This window comes from Dermacentor albipictus, chromosome 2 (assembly GCF_038994185.2).
Source record: "Dermacentor albipictus isolate Rhodes 1998 colony chromosome 2, USDA_Dalb.pri_finalv2, whole genome shotgun sequence".
Taxonomy (NCBI): domain Eukaryota; kingdom Metazoa; phylum Arthropoda; class Arachnida; order Ixodida; family Ixodidae; genus Dermacentor; species Dermacentor albipictus.
In genome coordinates, this window is record NC_091822.1 from 93,055,349 (window position 1) to 93,080,221 (window position 24,873).

The 24,873-nt window shown below is 45.2% G+C and overlaps 1 protein-coding gene and 2 pseudogenes across 6 annotated transcripts in view; 1 reads left to right on the forward strand and 2 right to left on the reverse strand.

Moving 5' to 3' along the window:
- Positions 1–312: 312 nt before the first annotated feature.
- Positions 313–1,077, reverse strand: LOC135902722 (uncharacterized; annotated as a pseudogene).
- A 3,394-nt stretch (positions 1,078–4,471) lies between these two features.
- Positions 4,472–24,873, reverse strand: part of LOC135902754 (neprilysin-1-like) — an 81,309-nt gene continuing 60,907 nt past the window's right edge. For 2 of the 6 annotated variants that reach the window (XM_070533739.1, XM_065432974.2), the window contains 4 exons: positions 20,527–20,724; positions 14,316–14,548; positions 6,133–6,279; positions 4,472–5,682 (listed from right to left, as the gene is read on the reverse strand). In XM_070533739.1, coding sequence (XP_070389840.1) covers positions 5,341–5,682; positions 6,133–6,279; positions 14,316–14,548; positions 20,527–20,724 — 920 coding nt within the window. In that variant the 3' untranslated portion in view covers positions 4,472–5,340. Of the gene's footprint in view, positions 5,683–6,132; positions 6,280–14,315; positions 14,549–20,526; positions 20,725–23,228; positions 23,508–24,873 lie in introns of all 6 variants that reach the window. The other 4 variants (XM_070533738.1, XM_065432972.2, XM_065432975.2 and 1 more) reach the window with 4 other exon arrangements.
- Positions 18,082–19,058, forward strand: LOC135902753 (piggyBac transposable element-derived protein 3-like; annotated as a pseudogene).

The following is a 24,873-nucleotide window of genomic DNA, read 5'->3' on the forward strand; positions in this document are numbered from 1 at the left end:
TTTCTTGCGCACGTAGACAGCTTCGCGCGGGAGTTCCGCAAGATTACGAACAAGCGATAGCGGGCCGAACGCGCGCAGACGGCTCGCATCGAAACAAGGCGACCAGATTGAATTGGCTACTGCCTAGTTCACATTTCCCGATAGATGGAGCTACGGGGCCCCTCTTGGCGTGCGTCACGTACGTGTAGCTAAAAGCGTTTCAGATGGCGTGCACGTAAGGTACGTAGGCTTTTCACGTTTGCGTACGTGAAGCCTCTACGCACGTGTAACTAAAACTGCCTAATGTGGCGAGCCGGAGCGACTACTCTGTTCTCAGTTCCGCTCAGGGGGGCGGTTCCGGTGCCGCGCACGTGAGCCGCCCGCGCTCCTCGTTAAATTCTGCTCTAAGGTGGCTGCCGGTTGTGAATTCCTTTTTTTCGAAGAATGCGACGATGGTTTTCGACGCTGCCGCAATGAAATTGCTTCGACCGAAGCAGAAAGCTCCTTTAGCTCTTCGGCCGCCTGCTCAAACTGAAGTGCGATTCGAACAGAATTCTAGAATGAAATTTTGGAACCCTCGAGCAGTAACCGCTCACGTACGCGAGTGGAAGCTACGCCGGCAACGAATTGGTCCCGCAGAGCATCATCTTGCGAGGCAAACGAACAATGTGACGCTTGCTCCCGTAGAGCGGCAACAAAGTCAGGAACGGACTCGCCTGTGTGTTGGTTGCGGCGGTGAAAGCGATGACGCTCGATGATAACGTTGCGCGACGTCGAAAACTTGTGCCGTAATGCGGCGAGTGCAGAGTCATATTCGTCAGGAGGGGCCACGACAGACTTATCATCGGCGAGTGCTGCGGCACTTGGCGCGGCCGGTCCTGCGGCACTGGTCCCTGCAGGTAGCGTCTGATAAATACGCTGGCCCTCCGCTCCCAAACAATGCAAAAGAATAGCCTTGCGTTGCTCCGGCTTGAATGCGGTGGCTCCGGATGCCAGCAAGTACACGTTGAACATCTGCTCCCAGTGCTCCCATGGCAATGAGGGACGGCCGGGCGTCGGAAGGAATAACGGTGGCGGGGGAAGCCCGGTGAAGCTCATGGTGGGCGGATACGGACGGCGCAGCGGGGCTGGTGGCACGTTCACGACATCTTCGTCGCCAATGTGGTATTGGCCGAAGGTGGAAATCAGACTCCAGCCATCCCGAAGTAAAAGGCCGTTTATTTAACATATACAACCAATATGTATAGAGAAACTTCTAGAGAAACTGGGCACCCTGTATACGCAATGCCTCATGACTTCGAGCGTACCGCAATCTTGGAAAAACGCTAAGATATTCCTAATACATGAGAAAGGGGACGCCAAAGACTTGAAAAATTATAGACCGATCAGCTTACTGTCCGTTGCCTACAAACTGTTTACTAAGGTAATTGCAAATAGAATTAGGAACACCTTAGACTTCCGTCAACCAAAGGACCAGGCAGGATTCCGTAAAGGCTACTGAACAATGGACCATATTCACACTATCAATCAGGTGATAGAAAAATGTGCGGAATATAACCAACCTTTATGCATAGCTTTCATTGATTACGAGAAAGCGTTTGATTCAGTCGAAACCTCAGCAGTTATGGAGGCATTGCGGAATCAGGGTGTAGACGAGCCGTATGTAAAAATACTGAAAGATATCTATAGCGGCTCCAAAGCCACCGTAGTCCTCCATAAAGAAAGCAACAAAATCCCAATAAAGAAAGGTGTCAGGCAGGGAGATACGATCTCTCCAATGCTATTCACAGCTTGCTTACACGAGGTATTCAGAGACCTGGATTGGGAAGAATTGGGGATAAGGGTTAATGGAGACTACCTTAGTAACTTGCGATTCGCTGATGATATTGCCTTGCTTAGTAACTCAGGGGACCAACTGCAATGCATGCTCACTGACCTGGAGAGGCAAAGCCGCAGGGTGCGGCTAAAAATTTATCTGCAAAAAACTAAATTAATGTTTAATAGTCTCGGAAGAGAACAGCAGTTTACGATAGGTAGTGAGGCACTTGAAGTGGTGAAATAGATAGCATCTACTTAGGACAGGTAGTGACTGCGGATCCGGATCATGAGACTGAAATAATCAGAAGAATAAGAACGGGCTGGGGTGCGTTTGGCAGGCATTCTCAGATCATGAACAGCAGATTGCCATTATCCCTCAAGAGAAAAGTGTATAACAGCTGTGTCTTACCAGTACTCACGTACGGGGCAGAAACCTGGAGGCTTACGAAAAGGGTTCTACTTAAATTGAGGGTGACGCAATGAGCTAAGGAAAGAAGAATGATAGGTGTAACGTTAAGGGATAAGAAAAGGGCAGATTAGGTGAGGGAACAAGCGCGAGTTAATTATCTTAGTTGAAATCAAGAAAAAGAAATGGGCATGGGCAGGACACGTATGAGGAGGGAAGATAACCGATGGTGATTAAGAGTTACGAAATGGATTCCAAGGGAAGGGAAGCGAAGCAGAGGGCGGCAGAAAGTTAGGTGGGCGGATGAGCTTGAGAAGTTTGCAGAGACAACATGGCCACAATTAGTACATGAGCGGGGTAGTTATAGAAGTATGGGAGAGGCCTTTGCCCTGCAGTCGGCGTAACCAGGCTGATGATGATGATGATATATAATGAGGAACAGAAGGGCCCCCTGGGGAATAAAGAAATGAAATGAGTTATCTCAATGATGCGCAAGCATTTGATACCAATCACCTGCTGTTCCGTTATCCGTTGCGGTCTTCGCTACAGTCCCGAGAAACACCGCGAAATAATTGGGAAGCGGAGAAGCGTGTTTCTATACCGAAGTGTTAACTAGACAAGCATGAGACAACGAAGAAGATGCAATGTACACTTACGTTACATGAATGTAGGTTTGTTGGTTACTGCTGTTTCGCAGTGGATGCGCACTGGCCGATGCGTACGTTTCGTAATTAAACAGTGCCACGTTTGGCAGACCTCCAACGTAGACGCGGTTGAAGAGGCTGCCTCCTCTCAATGTGAACCATTATCAACCGTAATCAGCCACACTCAGGCGGTGGCTGCTGCGCATGACGCGGCCGCTTATTTCGAGTCGAAGCGAGAGGCAGCACGAAGGTCAATTCGCTCCCTGCTGTGCGGCCTAACTAGAAAGCGCTTGCCTTACGTGACGGACGGACGGAAGATCGGGTGAGTTTCCTCATTGGGTAGGAGTATAAATTCTTACGCATTTAAAATGATTGACGCAGCAATATACGCACGCGACGGCAACTTGCTTAGGCAGGTGGATTTCATTTTGCTGCGGCAGGAGCTGCAAGTAACTCGCCCAATTGTTCCTTCATATAGCTCGCTGGTTAATATAAGTCACAAAGTGTTACTACTTGAAAACATAAGAGAAATAACTACAATGAAATTGAAAGTGAAAGCAGCCAGGACAACACTGCATAGAATGTTCTTCCAAACATGTTTTGTGGTTCTTGTGATGGATGATGTGGACTAGAGTGGGCATTTTAGAATTTGTGTTGGCAGAAAAAAATTGCCTCCACTCTTGGCAGATCTTGCCTCCGAAGGGTTCTGCTATCCCTTTTGGGCATTTATATGTACGAAACCGCACTGTCTCGAGAGTTATATGTGAAGCTGTGCGGACGCGCGTGACTTACCCACGGCAAGAATAGGACGCTATCTTTGAAGCAGAGTTGGCTAAAATCTGTGGTGTGTGGCGCCTTCTAGGGCAGCTGTACAAAACTTCTGCTGTCCACTGAAGATGGCAGAACGCACAATAGCTTCTCGAAAGCACTATACTTGCTCTAAGAATCACCGAAATTGGCCCACTGTAGTGCACAGCATCCAACAAAGAGCTGTATATTATTTAGGACAAGTTCCGAAGCGCCTTTGCGAAAACCCGTGCTCTCCGGCCTGATTTTCCCGAGCACAGTGACGGAATGAAGACGACGCCCTGGCGCTGCTCTCCTTCACCGTACAGAAGCTGTAGTTTTGGTTTTGAGCACTACACAAAATACGGACTGACCGAAGGAGAAAGGTCCAACAGTGCGCGCTTGTACTTCGCCGGCTGATGTTGCTTCACGTGAGTAGGCTGTCGGTGTACTGAGTAGTCTATCATTTGGCGACGGTGGAAAACCGTTACGTCGTTACGTCATGGACATGTCCACAAGTCTACGCATGTATTTCACATGGGCAGAATGTTCCTCGCGCGCGACGAAAAAAAAACCAGAAAGAATTCTATAAACAAGGCGTTAGCTGAATTTCTTACTTTTCTATTCTAAATTACCCTAAAAGAATAAATTCTGAAGTAAACAATTTGCAAGTAAATAAGTGCGCGTTCTGTCCCACATGCTTTCTTGTAGTTGCGGGGTTGCTTAACCGCAATAATCCGTACAACGTCAGCCTATTCCTGCACAATACTTTCATATGCATTTTAGTACAAAACAGAATCAAGGGCAAGTGCATTTTCTCGGCGCTGTTTTTATTCGCTTGCACACACTGCACTTCAATACAGGGCTACATCAGGAGTTGGAATATTATACATTATTATACATTATACAATAAAGCACATACGTAAACAAAAACAGATGAATGGTTCTTGCGCAATTAAGTATAGCTTTTTCCAACATAACTTTAGGTTCAGGGTATAAATTACCGCCTCACTGTGGTTTCGGCGCATAACTTTCATTGCGTTGCTCCTAATACCGAAATGAACGTCGAAGTATGATATGCTTAGCTGTCAACCTCTCTTCCACACGATGGTAGCAGGCCAGGCCACTGCAGATAAGTATCCTTTATCTATGGTAGGAACATCATCCTACAGTAATTCTCCTGGAGTGCAATAGAGTGCAGTTCCCAGAAGGAATGTTCTATAATGTATTTCGAATGGTGAGACCATCACGGAGTACATTCAATAGTACAGATTGTAATAATGACAAAGAAATATGGGGTACAAACATACAGTATGCATGATAAGTCTGAATGCATCAACACTCCGATGGAACTAAAGCGTAAGCAAAGAAAGAACTAGCTGCTATTGAAATACATGCATTCAACCAATTAGGCTGTATAGTGGTTAGGCAATAGAAGTTCTGTTCAAGAATTACACGTAGCGCATTGAGCGCGTTCTGTTTCAAACAATTATTTCACTAATGCACCTCAAGACAATTAATTACCGCGGACATTACGATCGCACACATATATATTAGGCTTCAATACGACAAAACAGAGGAGCAAGGAAAGTCTTTTGTGTGGCGCTACTTCAGTTGTTCTCACCATAAACTCAAGCACCAATGTAATTGACAGTGAAGGCACAAAGGAGGTCGAGCGTGAAACTACACAAGGCCCACGAACCCCGGTCACAACCAGAAGACGCACTTCTTGGGCGGATTCATGGGAGTCCCTGGCGCACACCCGAACGCGTCCGAGAACTCGACCATGTTCGACAGTGGCACAATGCAGCGCGAGCGGCCAGGGGCATAGCGTGCTGAACGCATGTACCAGTTCTCGCACCACTTGGCGCAGTGGCCGACGAAGAAGAGATGCTCGGCTGTGAGGTTGAGGCCCGGAAGCTTCAGATTCCGCTGGAGGGCGGGCAACGAAGCGTAGGCTGCGTGCGCGATCGCGGCACCCACGAAGTCATTGAGGTTTTCTGAGTCGAGGGTGTCGTCAAGCACAGCCTGCCGGGCTTTCATTTTCTTCTGCAAAGGGTGTTGAAATGCACTGATCAGAAAGCTGGCTCGAACACTTGTAGGTGGAGAGTTTTCCACATGGAGCTCGAAGTGTTTTATTCGTATCTGATACCTTCAAGAGGAACTCCTCACTTTCCTAGATGACACGCCGGACATTGCACCAGTACTAAACTTCACGCTCGTGCTCTAGTTTGAAAAGGCCGTCAACTCCACGGCATGCCTTCGCGTGCGAAGTGGTGCCGTTCCCGGCGCGGAGAACTGCAGGAGTAACTGTTGGCTACTGTTGACTGTCGCATAGCGTTTCTCTATGCTGCTTAGGTTTTGTGTCGCTATTATAGTTTCTTCCAAACGTGCACAACCCCGACATAATACTTGCCTATGCGCAATGCCTCGCTTACCGGGAGCACCTGTCAATAGCCCGCAAACTTTGTCAGCAAAGTGTGCGAAGCATGCACTCACGGCAGCTTTGTGAGATTCCCGCAAGCAGAGAGCCTTCTCTGTGTAATTCGCTAGGAACTCGGGTGTTGCCCAGTGACGCTGCGTCCCGGAAGCGTCGAACGTAATCCCTTCCACGTCGTAACCATGCATAATCTCGTGACCAATTACCTGAAATAGAGCAAAATGGCAAAACCAAATCAGCGCATAATAATAACGCGCAGTTTGATTTGAAAAGTAGAAATTGATTTGAAAATTGCTAAGTGCACGTGCGTTGTAACACAACAGAAGATCGAGTAACCTAACTGCGATATCCGAGAGACCACACAATAAACATAGCAAAAGCGAAACAATCGCATTTAAGCGATTGTGTAGCACTTCACGGAATTTCATTACCGCGCACATGTAAAAAAAAAATTTTCGATTCTGACAGTTCAGTAACCACACTGGACTGAAGTGATTCTGAACTGACACATTTCATCTTTCAAGAAAGTTATCCACCCTGATAACTTTATCATCGGCTTGAATTTTTGCCTAATGTCTTCTCATCCGGAAGCTAACAGGTGCTTTATTGGCTTGTTTTTTTTTCAATTTCTGTGTGCTATACCAACGTAGTAAGGGGACTCACAAATCCGAGTGTACTTATCTATTCATCAATACCGTTGCACAACTTTAGATGCAGGTTAGTGATGGCGTCCTTCCTCAAACACTTCGGCAGAACATCAAGGTAATCACAGCGGTGACGGTGTAAAATATTTCTCGTGAATACGGTTTTCGCTATTGTATAAAAGATGCGCAACAGTCATCGCGCGCGTTTGCGGTAATTGTGATTTACATAGTTCTTGAAATCCAGAAGTAACTTTTTGCTTCCTGGAATGAATTCAGCAACAACCAGGGGTGCTTTAATATAGATAGAGAATTCTCATAACTGCTGCACTAGACTGGCCTCACTGTGAAGTGCTTTGTAAATGAGCAATCGTATAAACTGTTTCCTCCCACTTGAACAACCCATCGTCAAGGAGCCAGCGATTCTGAAAGCTATACTCTTTGTCAAAGGCAGCAGCGATAGGAAAGCAGTCCAACAGTTCATCGCAATTAAACTAAAAGTAAACACGCCATAGACATTTAGAAGATCTTCGATTTACATTTCCACGAAAGCTAAAAATTGGTCTGAGCATATAAATCTTCAAAGTGCCGTTGTACGTGTCAAGAAAAAAAGAAATGAGAATCTCCACAGGAGTTATCTAAGATTGTATAAGCATGTCAACAGCATCACTTGGTCGACCCTCAAATTTCAAATTGGCCCACCACCAAATTTAAAATTGGCTCACCGCGAAATTTAAATTGACCCACCACCCAAGTCTTAGTTGGCCCAGCCCAATGTTTAGGCTGTCGCACTCCCACATTTCAAGTTGGCCCACCCGGAAATTTTGCCCCACCCCGAATTTCATGTTAGACCAATCCTAAATTTAAGGTGGCCCACATCCAAATTTCATGTTGGCCCACCCCGAAATTTTATGATGGCGCGCCTAGAAATTTTAGGTTACCCACTTGAAAGTTCAAGCTGGCCTAGTCCCTTTTTAGGTTTTTCTGTTGCAGCCTTCAATTTACCTCGCCCACAAATTTTAGTTGGGCCTCCCCAAAGGTTCCAGTTGGCCTACCCACAACTTCTGGGTCACCAGCAAATTTCACTTTTTACTTTCCCTTTCACTTTATTTTTCCAACACAATGGTGAGATTCGTATGGGCAATAAAAGTCACAGACAAGTCGAGGGGATCTGGGGACCGTACAGACAAAAGTCAAACTTATACATTCACAAACTGAAAATTAGATTGATGTCCCTGGGTATTTTGAAATAGTCAAAGCTAATATACAATGCAAGATAAAAGCAAGTACAGTTATTGCAGCCACGAACATCTTCCCATCCGCATTCAAAACCTAGCGTTGTCAAAAGTAAGGATGCACTTGTGTTATGAGGTTCTTCACTGATTCATAAAAAAATCTTATTTGCGACCTAAATTTAGAAAGTTCGATGCTGACGTTTATTTGAGAAGTCACAGGCATTATTAGTGCAGGTATTTGACAGGCGAGGACACCAACCCAAGCTGGCCCCACCCGAATTTTAAGTTGGCTCAGCCCTAAATTTAATTTCGCCCATCCCTAAATTTCAACTTGCGCCCACAATTTAAGTTGATCCACGTGCACATTTCAGGTTATCCAACCCTCCAATATGAAGTTGGTCCAACCCTAAATTTCAGTTGGTCCACCCCCAAATTTCAAGCTAGCCCACCTCAAGCAATAAGTTGGCCCTCTTGTAAATTTATTTTGGTGCTCTTTCAAATTTCAAGTTGGCCCACCCCCAACTTATGTCGTGCCGCCTATAAGTATCAGTTGGCTCCGCTTCAAATTTAAAGTTGACGTACGTTCGAATTTCAAATAGACAAACCCCCAAATTTCAGTTCCCCCAGCCCTACTAGAAGCTCTGCCATGCATTTTCTACGGAGCGCTCGGTATTCGTATGCGCATTCTCTTTCGATTCATTATTTGTTTGTTTAAAACATTGCTTATCTGTTATAAGGCTAGGCATCATCTAGGTTTGCACTATTATAACGAATAAATACTTTGTATTCGCAAATTAAGCACTTCTGTGCAGATACAGGGCAATACAGTTTTCGCATGACGTGACTGGGGTACTCGTCAAATAATGCTGAGGCAATAAAAAAATATTTTGAACAATGTTTTGTCTCTGTTCAGCTGTCGTAAAGAGTCGTCTCATACAGCTCAGAAAGCCATTTGGATTGACTTGACAAAAGCACTATCAGTTTATGAGGCACGCTCGTTATCTGTCTGGCTCGGGTGCTGTGGATTAATTTTAGCCACAAGGAGCGTTAATGAATTTGTCCGTCATGAAAACGCGACTCGCACTGCCCAGCGGTGTAGCATCGTGGCCACTGAGCTGCTCTTTGTCGTGCTGTGAAGACATGCAATTTGTTCTGAAAGATGAATTTTCACAATCTCCACACGTGTAAGGCTCCAGGTTTGATAAGTTAGTGTGCTCGTACAGAGCGATCTGGGGAAAGGTAGTGTAAAAATCATGAGACATTGCACTCTGCTAAGGCGGAGTACCAGCGAAACTGTTTAAAACACGACACTGTCGTGAACACAGGATTTTCAACCGAGATACGAGTTCATTTACCGTGATTTTTATTTACATTCGCGTGTATGGCGGGACGGCCGGCGAGAGGAGCCGGGGAAACTAGGCACACGTCATGGTTCGCAGAGCGCGCAACCACGGCATAGCCGGAGGAAGAGAAAGCCGTTAGCCAAGTGCTTAGAATATCGAAAAAGAGAGGGTGTTGAGAACGTAGACATGGCCGACACTGCTCGAAGTGCAGTATCTGTTATTATCAGCTTCATATGCGATATGCGTTTCATTTGGACCAAAAATATAAGCATATTTTTGCAAGTTGGTGCAGTGTTTCAAGCCTACTTCCAATCAGATGCGTGTCGACCCGGTATAGCATTGTCTGCGGGATCGGCCCATGGGTTTTTCACACGCAGAAGGCACATGCAAGGAACCCTATTCATAAAGAAGTTAACCTTCAAAAAATGCACGGACGAATACGATACTCCCTGATGCGAAATTTGAGCGCAGCTGTATACGTGTTCTGGTTTCCCGATATAGTGGCTGGCGTGGACAATCCGCCTCGTGCGGCACGTTGCACATAGACCGAAGTGAGGCGTGACTGCCTCACGAATCGGGAGGTCGCGAGAGAAAGCGCGTGGGTTACGCGTGGGCATCATTCACAGCCGGCGCCTCAGACCTTGTTCCGCTCATGCAGCGCATTGTTTCAATAAAGAGTCCTTGCGCAGAGGTTTTAGGGGCCAGCGGGCTCAGCGGGCGAGCGGAAACAGCAGTCGAGCGCCGCATGAACGCTGGAGATTTACCTCAGCGATCCTTCGCTCGGCCGAGCAAAGTGCTTAGCTGCACAACTTGTCGAACAAAGTTGGAGTTATTGTGAAAATACCAGTACGTTAGCTCAAGGTTCTCGATCGCGGTCATGCCCATGAAATCGTGGCCAAAGGCCTCCTTGCTGAAACCTCCAGCAAGATACACAAGTCCTCTGCAGTGGTAAAACACATCCGAGGCTTTATCGCCTGCAGGCAAGCCAACGCCGCGTGTAATACGACGCTGACGACATGCCACTGTTCATGCGGGTGGTCGCTTATTTGTTTCCGCTAGGGGGAGGATACCAGCGAATGAGCTACCCGCTCCGTAAACACGCTGGCCAGCCCAGCCTACCTCACATGAGCAGTCGCGTCTTCGCTCGTCCGCTGGGCCCGCTCGCCCGTGAAGCTGCTCAGATATGACTCTCCAGTATGTCGGACGCGCGCTACTCTTTATCCATCTCGTAGTCATCCTCATCGCAGAGCCCGTGTTGCCCACCACTACACTTTTCTTCTCATGCTTTCACCGTACCCTCCCTCCTCTTCAACTTTTTTGGTCGCCCTCTCTTCCCTATCGGGGTCTTTCATCACCCACTGTGATCTCCGTTAATATCCATCCTTCCTGTGCTCATTCGCTCGGTTACGAGGGACTCCGAGTGACGCCGAGGGACGTCGGCTTTCAACGCAGCAATCCGCGCCGAAGAGATGCGATCTAAAGGTCGCTTTATTTGGCAGCATTGGCCATCGCCTTGCTCCGACTCTATAGTACGTTTGTATAATTACATATCCCAACAGTCCTATAGGGTATTAGGTAAACAGTCATAGAAGAAAAGGAGAGAGATCCTATGCACTGTGGGAATTCATGTTAGCTGAAGCAGTGTGCAGGGCGCCTAACAAGTTAACGAAACGACCTTAACAGCACCAAGAGAGAGGTGGCTCTTTTGTGACTCACATGCCACCCACACTCACAATTTTGTGACTCACAACCCACATGCCATGACACTCGTGTCATGAACTATCATTTATGTTCCTTATGCACTCTCATAACACCATGCCAGTTGTGGTACACACCAGCTTAACGAAACCTTCGTGAGAGCACCAAGACGTAGGCGGCTGTTTTATGACCTACATGGCGCACATATCCTGATATTCCAGTCATGACCGACCATTTACCTTCGTCGTACACTCTTGTCATACTATGCCAATTTGGTAGATACCAAGGAAACGAAACGGCCCTCAGAGCACCAAGGCGTAGGTGGTTAGATAGACCAATTTGGTAGATACCAAGGAAACGAAACGGCCCTCAGAGCACCAAGGCGTAGGTGGTTAGATAGATAGATAGATAGATAGATAGATAGATAGATAGATAGATAGATAGATAGATAGATAGATAGATAGATAGATAGATAGATAGATAGATAGATAGATAGATAGACAGACAGACAGACAGACAGACAGACAGACAGACAGACAGACAGACAGACAGACAGACAGACAGACAGACAGACAGATAGATAGATAGATAGATAGATAGATAGATAGATAGATAGATAGATAGATAGATAGATAGATAGATAGATAGATAGATAGATAGATAGATAGATAGATAGACAGACAGACAGACAGACAGACAGACAGACAGACAGACAGACAGACAGATAGATAGATAGATAGATAGATAGATAGATAGATAGATAGATAGATAGATAGATAGATAGATAGATAGATAGATAGATAGATAGATAGATAGATAGATAGATAGATAGATAGATAGATAGATAGATAGATGAACAGTCTGAAGTTCGCAAATTATGGTTCGCATTAAAATTCCAGATGGTTGGTTATCCAAATCCTAATTTACGTTGTATTCCTAATTATGGTCAATGACCTGAAATACCAGGTAATTTCCTTGCACCTTGCAATTCATGGGCACTGTACGTCTTAGACAAAAACTTTAAATTTACTTTCTTCAATATGCTTCTTATTGCATAATACAGGTAGCTGTACACTTTACTAATACGCAGTGGTAAATATATATTTCCTTGAGTAGGTAGGGATGATTACTAAGCTCCATTCACGTCCGCTAAGTTGTGAAAAAGATCACCGACCACTAAAATACCCCCTAATGCAGAACTTGAGCCTAGCTTTATGCGTGTTTTCATTTCGCAGCATATTGGTTGGCGCGGAGAATATTTCTCGTGTAGCACGTTGCAAACGGAGCGAAGTGCTGTGCATCTGCCTCGCTAATCGGGAAATTGCGAGAGGCAGTGCGTGGGTGACGCATGGGCGCGGTTCACAGTCGTCGCCGCAGACAGACCTTCGCTCATGCAGCGGTTCCATATGTCTGACGCGCTCTACTGTGGCGCCATCTCGTGTCCATCGTCGCCACAATGCCCACCTTGCGCGGCACTTGCGCTCTTTTTCTCACGCTTTCGCCATACTCTGCTCCTCCTATTTCGGCCTCGTGATTTCGCTGCGCCTTTCTCCTCCGCTCAAGTACTCGCGCTGTCTTCGCTATCGCCGTCTTTCGTCTCCCGCTGGCCTGCATCTTCGCTGTTTTGTTCATGTTAAGCAGCGCCAAAAACACACAAGAGCACCGGGCAGCTCTGGGTTGCGATTGTTCGCTGCGCTCGTTCGTTCGGTTACGAGGGACGCCAGGACACTCTGATGCTTAACGCTGGAATGGGCACCTTATGGCTGTGCACCAACATTTCTAATAAATTAATGCAGTGACAAGCCACTGTCTTCGATATAAAGTGGCATCGGGGACATACTGTCGAAGAAGTCATTGCACCAGAAAGCAGACAACACGAAAAGTGATATTTACTTACGCCCAGCAACCTATTATGAATTCCTCATACTCTCTAAGCCTCTAAACGGCGCGTTTGGTATTTGAGGTTGCTAAGTATTATTTACAACACACGTCTTTACGCTATTTATCACGGATCCTTACTAAGCCTCGTTTTAGACCCTGTTGCCAACGTCTTTGTCCCGGTGCATGCCACCCCTGCAAGCTGTAGCGTAAACATTATTAAATAAATGTGCAAACTGGCCGCTGGTACCAATACACGTCACCAGGGATTCCAACATCCTAATGATCAGTCAGTTAAAATATGCCCGCATTTATGGCAGAGCAAACCATCCAATGCCAGCAGTAGTTTCACTTCAAAGATTTGTTCTTTTCCAAAAGTGTACAAAAGTGTCACGCCGCAAACAAATGTGCTTGCTTATTTTTTCATAGACAAATAGTAGTCCTCCATAAAGAAATATACTGGCCGCTTATTTCCAAGAAAAATTTTGTTTGATCAGAGTGAATACTAAAGTAAGATCATTTTAGGATATAGTAAACGCAGCGCTATTCCAATTATTAATCGGAAGAAAATATAGCGAATCATAATCACCAAAACCGTGCTGCTCCAACTACTGCATTATTTCGGTTGCTACTTTCGCAATATAGCCTGAAGCGGCACAATGCGTTGGCGGGCTAGTTGGTGCGAATCCATGAATACTTTGTTTAGGGCAAAACAACAGACACAAGAAAGACGACAGGACAATACCTTGTCCTGTCGTCTTTCTTGTGTCTGTTGTTTTGCGCTAAACAAAGTATTCATAGAGCCTACAGCGGAGGTATGCGTCTTTATTGCAATGGAGGCGAATATTTCTTAAATTCCCCTCGGGACATTTTCTACGGGACATTTGTTTATGTAAGCGCATCTACAATTGCCGCGGCAGCTGTCGGCCATGTGCTCCCATGTAGGTGGCACAAGGGAATGCACTCTCCACTGCTTTCATAGTGCTCGCTCTTTTTGGCGTCAACCAGTCACTGCTGGGCTTGTGAAATTAGCCATCTAAATAAAGAAAACGCATAAAGACGTTTTTCCCATGCCGCAAGTTTTCAGTAGCATTGCAAAAGCGCAGAAATAGTGACAAGAGTACAGCAATATTTAACAAAAGTACTAGTAAACCACAGAGCATGTTACAGTGCCTACAACGTAAGCGAAATTCCGTGACACATTTGGAAACAAAATGCACGGACTTTTTTAGCAACGCTGCAGTATCACCTGTGGAGCCCCTTAAAACAACTCATCAACGGCGACGGAAGCAAATGCCTGTGAATTCTTTTTGGACACCCGGAACTTTGTTTACAACGTCTGCGCTAGCAGGACAGCATACATAATGAATTACGCGCACTAATCCAATTTTAGGTTTCAGAAACCATCTTAACATATGAAATAGTATCAATAATTACATGTACTTACCGCGCCAATGCCGCCATAGTTGATAGCAGGAGGAGCTCCGGTATAAATTAAGGGGAGCTGGAGAATTGCGGTTGGAATAACCGCAGTATTCAAATTAGCATAATAGTAGGCGTTCACTGTAGTTTCGTCGAAGATCCGGGTCTTCTGGTCAGCCCAAGTCTGATGACACAAAACCGATAGTGCCTTCCTCCATGCTTCGAAAAATTTGTCCGTAGTCACGTCCGGCACTGAATCTAACATGTGATGAAGACAGTGTAGGCTGAATTGGTCACATGATCCCTGTTAACGAACTTATACGAAAATCGTGGGTGCCCATTAAAACCTTTGTCAGCTTTGGTTGTCGTTGTATTGAACGTAGCAGTGACGCGACATGTTGCCATGACGGGCGAGTAGGAGCTGCACTACACCTAGAATTGACTCAGTGGCAAAGCGCTTAAGAAGTAACGGAACAAACCACCCGAGGTCGTCATTTGGCCCCGTGGTATGACCTTGGCGTAAATCGCAAACTTCCCAACAGCGAATCGAAATACAACAAGCACGTGTTTATGTACAACTACGTGATTATGCACAACTGCAAATTTCGCGTGCCTTGTATCACGCTCTAAGGTCTCCACAACACGTCCAAGTCCTGCGAACTACCGCCGGCGACGTTTAGGTCTGAATATATATCGCCTTTTCTTCTTCTTCTCTTATTCTCATCTGAAGGTTGTTGCTTGCCGCCGCGCAGGTGCCACAGGCACGCGGATGTTCCGCCTCACTTTTCGAAAATTTCATTTTGTTTAGCTGTACTGTTCCTGCGAATGTGCAGGTGATGCTCTTAGTAAGACTTCCGTTACCAGCCAGCCCTGATGGCAGGATGCTTCCTTCCTAAAGTACGGTGTTTGCTGTGTACTGAGCGAACCGGCCTAACAGCAGTTGTACTATAGCTTTCCAATTAAGCCCACAAGGGACGCCTTCGCATGCACTATCGGAACGAATTCAAACGCCAACTTGTTTAAAACGACCAGTGATGTGTTTCACGGTTGAAATGAATTTCTAAGAGTGTCCATGTTCTGAGTCAACATAGTAAGCCTAAGATTGCTCTAGGCATTAAAACCAACGATAGAGTGCTTACGCGTGGAAATTTTGTGCAGTTATGAGAAATGTCCTGATTAGTTACATTTTCTTCATATGCCAAATTAGGATGATGTGAACATCAAGCTTGTATCATTTTTACTACCAGGTGAAGAAGTTAGGGACAATGACACAATAACTTTCAAAATTCCATTAGGCTCAAACGTTGATGATAGTATGATATCGTGGTTGAAGAATAGGGTGTCAGGTAACTCGTTTTTAGGTTCGCTGGTGAATACGGAGCAGAAAGAATTGTTCAATATTTGAGCGACATCGCTTTCTGCAACCGGGGGTTATGTTCATCAGTTTACGACAATAATTTAGGATTACTAAGGTTAATAGTCTTCCAGAATTGCTTTGGATTACTTCGTAACGTATCTAGCAATGTTGTTCAAATAAAAACCCGTTGGGCTTTTGAGATAGCACTGCGAACGTTTTACCTGCAGCACACTATTTGGGCCGTGCGAATGGGTTGTTTGACTGTTTCGCTGACCGGAATTATATTTTATTCCTGTTACTGAGGCGTTTGAGTGAAGCGTTGAACCAGGGGGAGGACGATTTCGTATAACAGTAATGGTGGGAATGGGCTTCGCAACTAACTGTTCCATTTTGTTTTTAAAGAAGGAATAAGAAGGACTCAACAGAGCACCGCGAAAAGTATTTGAGGAACCAATCGCAGAATGTTGTTAGTTCTTCATTGATGGCATCGCAGATTCCTCTACCGTAGAGCGTGATAGTTTTCTTATTTTTCTCTGATGTGATAACTTGCGATGAACTGTGGCGCGGATTATTGCATGATCCCTTAGGCAGGTAAATGTGTAAGTGGTGATGTGCTATCGACATGCGAAGTTAGGGTAACGTCCAGTATGTTCGAGGAATTATTGAATTCTCGAGTTCGTGCAGCAACAAGTTGTGACATGCCAAAAGGTAAACACGTGTCGACGAAATAACTTTCTACGATACATTTTGTTGTCAGGGTGAGGTCAGACCAAGTTATCGCTGGGAAATCGAAGTCACCGATAATTAGCATGTGAGCGCTCGGATTAGATATGGGAAGTAGGTTTAGGGCGCTGTGGAATTCTGTGGAATGAAGGATAAGCTTCATGGGGGCGGTAACATTCACCAGTAATTAGGCAAGGATAAGAATGATTGAATTTTATAAATAGTAGCTCTAGGGGGTGCAAGGGCTGTTGGGAGGACTGCACTGAAGTCGTTGGTGAGCTGTTTTCAGAACACCACCGCCTCGTTTGGTAACGCGGTCAAGTCGGAAGATATCGTGATGTGGGAAGCAAGAAAAGAGTTCTGGATCGGAAATTGAAGACTACAGCCATGTTTCTGTTAGTACTATTAGGTCTGTTCAGTTGTATCAATGAGGAAACGAACATCTTCGCGTTTAGGTAGAAGGCTTCGAATGTTAGTGTATATTAGTGATAAAGGTTTACTGATTGACCTTCCTTCAGAAGATTTGTGAAATGGTGGCTACTGGAGGTCGAGGGGCTACTTTTTGCGCACGGCTATCAAAGATGTAAGTGGTTTTTCAAGCAAAATTTTATCATGACGGAGCTTGCAAATTTTGTGCTGAGACTTGCCGAACTCGACTAGGCATTTTTGCACAAAGCGTATGTTTGATGAACAGTCCTACCCAATGCTATAATCAAAATCTTTCTGCTTCTTGTCATTTCATGAACGATTTCTTTGTCTTTGTAGTGTGCGAAACCCATGACAATTGGACGCTTTCGGTTTGGTTGGAACCGGCCTATTCTGTGAGCCCGCTCCACGCTTCTTGACTCGAGGGATACCTGGTGTGCTTCGTTACAGAGCTTAATACTAATTCTTTCGATTGTGCCCATCTTTCCTTTACATCATCATCGAAGCCGAAAAATAGAAGGTTTGACCGGTGGGCGCGGTCCTCAAAAATGTCAATTCTGTCGGCCAAAGTTTCAATAGTATTGGAGTTTCGCTCAGCGTGCGTCTCAAGGTCCTCAAGCTGGTTTTTAACCCTTTCAGGCGCCTTGTACACAAATGTGTACATTGCACGTCTGGTGTTTTTTTCACGTTTAGGACGCACAATTCTCTATTTGGTTGTTTTTAGCGCATTTTCAAACTTTAAACTGGCAACCATGTGCATTTTGGGCGTCATCTGTCGCATATTCATGAAGATGTTCATATCAAAACAAGAAATGGCGGACGCCGGAGCAGCAACGAGCCGTGAGTCAAGTTCTTATTTTTTTAGAGCCACTTTTTTATGTTGTAGCAAGCAAAAAAAAATTAGGCGCGCTTGTGCAATATATAAAGTACCGAGCAGTGATAATTTTATAATTTCTGAGGAGATGACCGAACGCTAACGCTCGCACGCGCATGTGTACACGATTGTGTAGAAAGTGCCATGGTCGTTGCAGAAATGAAGAAAGCTGAGAGTTGCTTTGATTTTCTTTCCAGGTTTTTTGGCCATTCCTTGTTCTTTTTACAATGCGAAGAATCATGAGAAAACCAAGAGTCAGCTGAAAGGCTTTTGAAGCTCATAGCTGATGGAAACGTTTCCGACGTCGGGGAAAGTGACGAAGAAGACGGTACATGTGAAGCGACCGACGCCTGCGTTGCTGCTGCGTGCACCAACCTCGCCGAAGAGGAAGATGCTAGTGCAGGGGAAACCAATGCTGAAGAAGTGACTCATGATAGCGTCATTTCAAAAACTGTGCGCTGGCAAAAAAAGAAGTTCGCACCGCCACTAAACATCATGTTTTGTATGGAGACATATTCGCCCCAGATGAAGCTGACACTATGACCCCTTTCAACTATTTTTCGAGGTATGTCCCGCAGTCTGTGTATGATTTCTTAACGGAGTTTACTAACTTGTACAGTGTACAGCAGTGCCTGATCTTCGTTAACACAAATCCTGATGAGGGGCGCAAGCTTTTCGGTATGCACCTTCTAATGGGAGTAATCCCTCTTCCAAGGGTACGTATGTACTGGCAGAGCACTGCGAAGGTTGCTCTCATTTCGGAGACTATGACAGCGAAGAGATTTTTCAAGTTGCGCAACAACCTTCATGCTGCTGTAGACGAAGAGGAAAGCTGCGAAGACAGACTCTGGAAGGTCCGCCCGTTTCTAGAGAGTATCAGGGCTCGTTGCCTAGAACTGCAGGTCGAAGAACAAACAACAGTTGGTGAACAAATGATACCTTTTAAAGGGAAGCTCTCAATTAAACAGTATGTGCGAGGGAAGCGGTCACCCTGGGGAGTAAAGGTATTCGCTCTGTGTGGAAGGAGCGGCTTGCTGTACGATTTTGTGGTGTGCCAAGGCCAAAACACAATACCGGAGGAACTGAAGCAGGCATATGGACTTTGCTCTGGTGTCGTACTGCACCTTGCGAAAAGACTTCCTGTGGGGTGCAATGATCACTTGTACTTTGACAACTACTTCACCTCGATTCCTCTTCTACGCCAACTCCGGACAGACAGTATACTTGCAGCAGGAACTGTTCGGGCCAACAGACTGTCGAAGTGCCCGCTGCCATCAGCCAAGCTGACTAAAAAGAAGTCAAGGGGCTACTCAGAGGAGTGCGTCACAGATGATGACATTGTTGCTGTCAGTTGGAACAATAATAATACTGTGACACTTGCATCCAACTTTGTCAGGGTAGGACAGAAATCTGAAGTGAAGCGATGGGACAAACAAAAGAAAGAGCATGTCTTTGTACGCCAGCCAGAAATTATAAGAAAATACAATGAGTCAATGAATGGGTGGTGTTGACAAGCTGGATTTTCTGCTTAGTTTGTACCGCACAAACATTCGTTCGAAACAGTGGGCACTGAGGGTGTTTTTTCACTTTGTGGACGTGCAATATGCAATTAATGGCTCGAATACCTCCGCGACAATGAAACACTGCCAGGAGCTAAACTCCTAGATTTGATGAATTTTCACTTACAAGTTGTTGAAGCAATAATTAAGTCGGCACTGCCCGAGAAAAAGCGCGGAAGGCCTTCTCTTGCAGAGATGCAAACCACACAACCAAAGATAGGGCAAAAGAAAGCAAGAATATCGCTACCCAGCACGGACGCGCGCTATGACTCCTTTGACCATTGGCCCGAAGCCCGCGACCAGAAGGAGCCATCGAGGTGCAAGCTCGAAAAGTGCACAGGAAGGTCCCGGGTATTCTGCATGAAATGCGCCATGCCACTGTGCCTGGCGAAAGAACGAAATTGCTTCCTCGCCTTGCACAAGAGAATTTTGTGACCACCGAGGCGCCGTGTACACAATTGTGTAGGATGCTACAAATAATAAAGTTTCATGACAACTTTCAAGAATTCAATGGTTTTATCTGAGGCCCAAAAAAGAATGTTTATGTAAAAAAAATTTTTTTCTATGCATAATTACAAGTGGCGCCCGAAAGGGTTAAACGAGACCAGAGCGGAACAGCCGCTCTCTATTTTTGTAAACCTTGAACTGATGTCGTCGAAGGTCTTTTCGTATTGGGACAGCTTAGAACGAACGGATTTCATTTCGTTAAGCATGGTTTCCTGGGAAGAAAATATGGCTTGTAGCGTAGACATGATATCACAAGTACGTAATGTCAAAGTAGTTAATTCTGATCGAAATTCGAAGGCGGATTTTTGTTTACTTCAGCCTGCTCAATAAACTACGTCAACAAATGCACGCTGTAACAGTAGGAAGAAGCGCACTGTTCCGAACACCCTTCTTGATTTATGTCTGCTATTGGCCAGTACCAGCCGCATAGGTAATTGGCGAAATATATCATCGGGAGTCAGAAATCTTCTTTTAAGAGAGGAGACAGCTTGAGAAAAAGGTCATTTCGCACTTCGCTTGCCAGCTCCACGCGCCACGCACGTCTGCAAAATTTGATTTAGATGTTCACAGCAGCTTATGCTATCCGCAAACTCTGTTTTAGACCAAGCCCGAGGGTGGCTCAGGACCCCTTTAAGCTACCACGTTACCATGATTTATCTAATCAGAAGCCACTGCGTCCCCTTACTTCGGCACTGCTTAAAAATCAAAAACTTAACAGAATAAGGCATTATATATTGGCAATGTTCCGTCACGCGCTGTGTTGGATAATTATATTAAGGGACCTACTGACCGTAATACTTCTCAATGGCGGCGGGGTCTAGCCGCTGCCCAGGACTTCCCAGGTAGTACTTCATGTTTGTGATTTTCTGGATCGCCAATTGTCGTACATCACCTGTGACCCAGCTTGATGTCTCAAAGGCTGTCCGGAAGGCTCGTCGAATATTTTCAGCCATTGATGCTGTCTCATTCAGCGTCTTTTGGTTGGTCACTGGTTACCATGGATTAACAAATAAAAATTCCAACTTTGACTTCTCAGTGCAAGGGAGATTATCTAAAAACACTGATCAATCAGGAGTTAAAGTTCAAAAACCGAAAGAGCAGAGGCTTGGGCAGGTAACGATGAAATATTCATAGGATCTTTCGTATTCAGTTCGGTAGGGGGCGGGGAATAATAGGAATGTTATTTTTAAAAAGTATAACAGGGTATAAGTTGGAATTTAACCAGACGAAGTTTGGGATTTTCATCGTAACTATCACAAATATAAAATACAACAAACAACAGACACTGGTCTTCTGTTGGAGAGATATGTTCTATTTTAACAAGCAACATCACTCACAGTAACATATAATGATATAGCGGGCTGATGTAAGCCATCTCGTTAAATTATTACCGGAAATATTTGTTGGCAGCGCTATTAGCCGTTTTTTTTTTGCAAATCACATAAATAGGAAAAGGGCGCGTGCTTTGCCATCCCATGAATATTTCTGCCCTTTTTCTAACAAGGCAAGAAGAAAAAGCACAAAAGCTCTCGAAGCTCAGGCTCACTTAAAGCTCACTAAAAATTTAATTAGCAAGGGTCTCTCACACTCAGAAACACCGAAATTTTACTCGTACAGGCTCACTGAGACTCAAACAAACCAAAATTCGTTTTAGCCCTACTCATTGGAACTCGGATTCGCCAAGCTTCTGTTCAGACGGACTCCATTAAGACTCACGGGTCAGGTGAGTCTGCATTTGACTAAGTTGACTCATTAGTGAGTTTGCCGACGTGTGCTTGTAACAGAACGATAATTTGGTTTCTAGAACATGTGCTTATCTGGGTCAATCGATTGAATGTGACGGGGATCAGGACATGGAACTCAGGCGAAGAATACAAAATATTGGAGAACATGCAGCACCCATTACATGGGCATGATCGAGAGCTTACCGCTATCCTTGAAACGATCACTGCAGAATTATTCCACCCGCAGTACAATATTAGACTAGAACACGGTATGTAGAAAGAAGCTTGAGAATTACCTAAGGACAACTGAAGGGGGCAGTGGGGCGTAAAATAGTATGCTCATGGTTAAGAGAAATGAATGGGCTCTAAGGGAAACCAAACAGTCTGAAATAAAAAAAATACTGGTAGGATGAAATCACGAAATTTGCAGGCCTATGATGCAGGCAGCTGATGCGAGATAGGAGTGATTCAATTGAAGATTGTAGAGAAAGACTTTCATGCTGCAGCGCACTTAATATTATTCATTGTTATCATTTGCTATCGCATCGCAGTTCTTGTGTGATACTTAGTTGGCACTCATTTGCAGCTGTGCAGAAGGAATGCTTGAATAATTGGTTCGAGCAATAAAGCCGTCCCATCATGTATCACGAAACTGACAAGTGCAAACCGGTGCTAAGGTTTGTGTCCCTGAAACGGCGGCTGAAGAAAGCGATACGCGGCTCTTGCACCGTCTTGCAGTGCTGTAACGTCGCTGTGTCGCGTGCTGCTGTACTGGCGTATTGTAATGATATATTGGGATGATATATGTCCAGTCTCGTGTACGTGTGTCTGATTCGTTCTCTAGCAGGTGAAACATTGCGTCATATACAAGTGCTCAGTATTACTAGCGAATCAGATGGTTAAGCATCGAAGTTGGCGGAAATTATTATTTTAAATACCTTTGTAGTGACTGGCGTTACGTCACAAAATACTTAGTCATACTTGTTTCAGTGAGTTACTTACCTCGTTTCAGTAACTATATTACAGCCGTCTTTACAGGGAAAAAATCATCGTTACATAAGTGCAAAATCAGTAACTGCAACGTTTGGGGTAACAGTCGTTCACCTGCTCTGTAGGGCTGATATTTTTCAGACACTGGCAAATCACGAGGTTCTGCACCCAAAATTGTGCGAACTTTTTGTCGGTGATACATGCCTCTGACACCTGAGACAAAACGACCCTACTGCTTCAAGAATTCAAAAAAAAAAATTCCCGCACAGAAAATAACACGAATGTAAAGGCAATAGGCTAATAAAACAGGGGTTGCCCGCTTACCAGGACAATCGGATCGTCAAAGTAGCCGCCTCACATAAGCTGCCAAAGCGTACTTTTTAATTATCGAAAGGGCGATACGTGAATATCTTTTAAAGACATTTCTTTTCCGAAAATTTGCGCGGTATGATTGATATCTCTCGCTAACTATATTTTTAACTTTGACGCCTTCCCTGTGGCTGTGTAATGCAACGTGGGTGGTAATCAAAATGCTGATAGTAAGGAGATGTTTTCAAACGAATATAAGTTCTATTCGTCCTTGTCCTTACGGTAGCGCGTTGGGATGTGCGCGAAACATGTCTACCAATTCAGTTTGGTAGTACATACCTTTTCAATGCTTTCTGAATGGAGGGCATTTGATTTGTATCGTCTCCTGCTGGCTTTTTAAGCTAACGATTAGGCGGTAACAACAAAGTGACAAATGGTATAGTAGAAATGTTAGAGTGGTGCGACGTACCGGAGAGAAGGTACGGAGCCGCAATTGCCAGGTTCATCACCTGTCTGACGAAAGAATAGCAGGCTTCGCTTGGTTCTTTCAGGTTCGCTAAAAACCTCCGATCTGTCAACGGCAGCAGCTGCCTGTAGACGCTCCAAGCGATGAGGTAGCTAATCCACTGCCGTTTCACAGACTTGAAGAGTGCAGCGACAATGTTGAGTATATCCGTCTTATACACTATGAGGTTGTCGCCTTTGTAGGTATTATTGGTGTATTTGGCAATAGCCGTGGACCATTCCTCTGATGGCCATGCGAATGTAAAAAAAGACGAGGTAGTGACGCTTCAGTGCTTAAGCTGATGCAGCTTTTATTAAGCTGCGTTGCGTGAACATCGAGAAGCAGTTGAAGGTATGTTTGATTCTGCTACATCGAGACACACACAATGTCAAAACGTTCAGAGCCCGAGAAGAAAGCAAACCGGCGTCAGCTTGTGGAAACAATGAGTGGACACAAATGCAACTAAGTTAAAGCAAAAAAGCACGCCCTGGTAGTTGGAATATATTTGAACCTGAATAATAATTTTTGTACTTTCTTCCAAGATGTGGCCTCCGTTTGTCGTTTTCTATGGTGATGAAGCGTCTTAATTTAGCACGTCGGTGCGTATCAAGCGTGCACATTATTACTCGTTTTTACATGAGTACAGTATTGTTATTGTGAAACCCAGTCACTAAGGTTGGCATCCAAGACGTTCACTGCATCGCAGCACTGGATGACGAAACCCGTAAAGATATAACCCCACTAAACCTAAACTCAATCAGCCGAGCAGTCACAGCGTGCATAAAGCAGCCGCCGTTGGCTCGGTATGTAGCGGCGGCTAACAAAGGAATAGCACTCGCTACCAGTGGCATGTGCACCCCAGGTTGGCCGAAGGTCTGGCCTCGAGCTGCACGAAAGCCAAAATCAAGGCATCAGTTTACTGTCGGTTATTGGTAGAAATCGTGCATTAGCATTCTTTGGGCATTCTAGCGATTTTCCGGCGGCTATCTACCTAGGCATCTTTTTAGGTTTGTAAATAAACCTCATTTCCGCCTTCCTGCGTCCATGGGTAGTCAGCGTGGGCGCATCGCGCTGAGCCGAAGCTGCACGATTCGAACCCAATCATCGGATCAACTGGGAAAAGGGCGAAGGAGGTGTCCCGCTACAGCACATGCCTTTAATGAGGGGAAGTCTAATTGAAAAATTGGCAGTCCGGTGTTATGCACCAAAAGTGAAGGGCAGCGAAATTGATGCGAATCGTAGCACTGTAGCGGTTGATTCCTTGGTAATTAAGGGACACTTAAGATAGGTAATTAGGACATTCAACTCTTTTTTGCTAGTAGAACCCACATTAGGGCATGGTTGAGATAGAGGTAAGGTACTCGAACCCAGGAGCTTTGGACCGAGTCGGACCCACAAGCTTCGGTGTTAAGGCCAAGGTAATTATGGCATACCGATTAGGACAGAGTGAAAAGAAGGCAGTCGATACTGCGACCTTTGGCGGGAGAAAACAAGTTCTCTATACAATTGGTATACACTGTGAAAACAATCTGTATACAAAGGATATAATTACAAGCGAAAAGCGCACAACGCTGAAGGAGCGGTAAGGCTAGCGCGTACACAACAAATA